Source organism: Azolla caroliniana, unplaced genomic scaffold (genome assembly GCF_043228905.1).
Source record: "Azolla caroliniana isolate FFs.n. ecotype wild unplaced genomic scaffold, voAzoCaro1.0.p SCAF_22, whole genome shotgun sequence".
NCBI classification, from domain to species: domain Eukaryota; kingdom Viridiplantae; phylum Streptophyta; class Polypodiopsida; order Salviniales; family Salviniaceae; genus Azolla; species Azolla caroliniana.
The window spans coordinates 12328103-12330590 of NW_028230457.1; the positions used below are offsets into that span (position 1 = coordinate 12328103).

General features: G+C 36.3%; 1 protein-coding gene across 1 annotated transcript; it reads right to left on the reverse strand.

The window, feature by feature from the left end:
* Positions 1–901: 901 nt before the first annotated feature.
* Positions 902–1790, reverse strand: LOC147850098 (phytohormone-binding protein CSBP-like). The gene is made up of 2 exons (XM_087337023.1): positions 1509–1790; positions 902–1413 (listed from the first exon to the last, which is right to left on the reverse strand). The coding sequence occupies exons 1-2, from the start codon at positions 1690–1692 to the stop codon at positions 1088–1090; spliced, it is 510 nt and encodes a 169-aa protein (XP_087193149.1). The 5' UTR covers positions 1693–1790; the 3' UTR covers positions 902–1087.
* Between the last annotated feature and the right edge of the window lie 698 nt (positions 1791–2488).

Sequence of the window (2488 nt, forward strand, 5' to 3'; positions counted from 1 at the left end):
ACAAAGGGCGCTCTTGGCTCCATTTTTCTTGCAATCCAATGTATTACATCAATTCTTTTGTAAAACATCTCCCCTTCATAGTACGTAATTTACTCGAAACCAGTGAATTGGATAGTGATTTGGTTTCTAAAGATGTTTCGCACTTCTATTGTCACTCTATGAAGAATGAGATAAGATTATTGTTGTTGGGTGAACAACTCCAACCCCCTCCCAAGGGGGTTAAGTGTGAGGGGAGAGAGGGAAAGAGACACACACACACACAGAGAATGAGAGGGAAAATGAAACACAATGTTGAGGGGTAACTTCACTATTCATCTTCTTCTTCTTTCATTTCATGCCCCGTGGGTGGGGTTTATATAGTACATAATATGACCGTTACATACATCTACACGTGCACATAAATGTGCATGTGTACATACACACTCATCCTCACACTCTCACATTACACATTTCTTATTACACATTACACCCTTAACCCTCTCGTGCACCTATACAGGTAACAATTACAGGCATCAACACATAACTTCAAAGAGCGGTATAATAGTTACAAAATTGTTTTTTATGCATGCACCATTGGTTTAAAATCTACTACAAACCTACAAAGTTCTAGCGCAGAACAATTATGTAAACAATTTGCTAAAATTGATCATATTGCAGTATTTCTTAAAAGAAAATATAATTAAATACTTCATACATACACATAGAGCTTAAGATATTTTTAAACGTTTTAATCATGGTTTAGGTGCACCTTCCAAACATCATAATATAAACAATCCTAAACTAGCAAATTGCATGTGTGATTTAATTATTCACGATCTTCCAATATTGATGTCAGAGCTCTCTTGCGTTAAAGTTTTCCATAAAAAAACTTATATGACTATCACATCAACACCATTTCTGATACTAGATGGTTTATTGATACACGATAAAATTAACAAAAAACAATGTGTAAATACAATCCTTGCATTTTCACACTCTTAACATCATACTGACAATAGTCAGTAAATGTTTTATTAGAATTTTCCACCTCATTATCTCATATAGGTGTTATTCAATATTTGAAGGTCAGGGAGTGTTGAAGGCATTATCAATACTCGGGGTGCGAGAGAAGGAAGGCCTCAATATTGAGGAAACTCTTGGGAACGGCTTCCTTGAGGGCAATTGGTATGTGAGATTTGTGCGTCTCAGAGAGGGCCTCATACTCGAAGGTAAAATGGACAACACTTGTGTGAGGTCCAGTCTCTTTGACGTGGAACGTGCCTTTGTAGTGTTTAACAAGGATACCAACAAAGCCGCCTTCAATTATATCAACCTTTACAGAAAGGGCATGTGAGTCGAGTTCGAGGATCTTCTCCTTGGTGAACAAGACAAGTTGCCCAGGGTGCTTCTCTACGGAGTTCTTCTCAACATAGCCTATGGGGAAAAGGTAAGGTAAATAAACAAGGGAAGGTGTTACAATTGATGGTGAGAGAGCGAAAAGAAATGTATATTATGAATAAACAACATACTCTTCACAAAGTGGATGGTACGAATGGAACCCACTTCGAAACTAGCACCCTCATACTCAACTCGCTCCACAACGTCAGGGGACGCTTTGGGTAGAACTGAATGGGCATCCTCGAATGCGGCCTTCCACACTCTCTGGGCTGACACATTCAACTCCACCTTGTCGCTATACACCTCTACCGTCATCTTTTGTGTTAGTGTGTATGATATAATAGATTTTGTATTAGTATGTATAGTTCACTATTTCTTGATGGAATATGTATACAACTTCTGCTCATCTTCACATCCATTGCACACATATTTATAGGCACAATCCCCACTCACATTGTCATAGGACTTTAGTTTCTCTATATTTTGAATACATTCCATATAAAACACATTGTGGCTCGAGAGTTTTCTAGAAGAAAAGTTTTCAAATCTCCACATTCCACTTTCATCCTTATATTCAAAAAGTGTAATTCAAGTGGGGAGAGCTGAACCTTGCAAGACTACACATTCTCACTTGAATAACATGCAAACAAAATGAAGGAAAAGAAAAGAGCAAAAAACCATTCCAATCAATGGAAGATTTGTTAATGACAATGTTTTGGTCACACAACAATTGGTTTCCGCACACACTACTACACATTCTACATGAAAATACTTTATATTCAGTTCGTGATCAAATATGCTAAGCCACACATTGATTGCTTGTCTATGTAGCATATTCTTCTTTTATGAAGATAAGGATTATTTAACATTGAATCAATGGAAAAGACGGTATAATTGAATGTAGAAAGAATAATATTTTTGCATTGATTTAAACGTACTTTATCGTTCTTTACAATCTTCAACATGGTTAGTGAAGGTTTCAAAACGTGACCATAAAAGTACTATACGTATGAGAAGATAGAAATAATGGAATCAAGTTATCAACATAAACAAATGGTTCATCACTTGTTGCTCACAAAATAAAACAATTTCTATTTTTTAGAGCCATTGA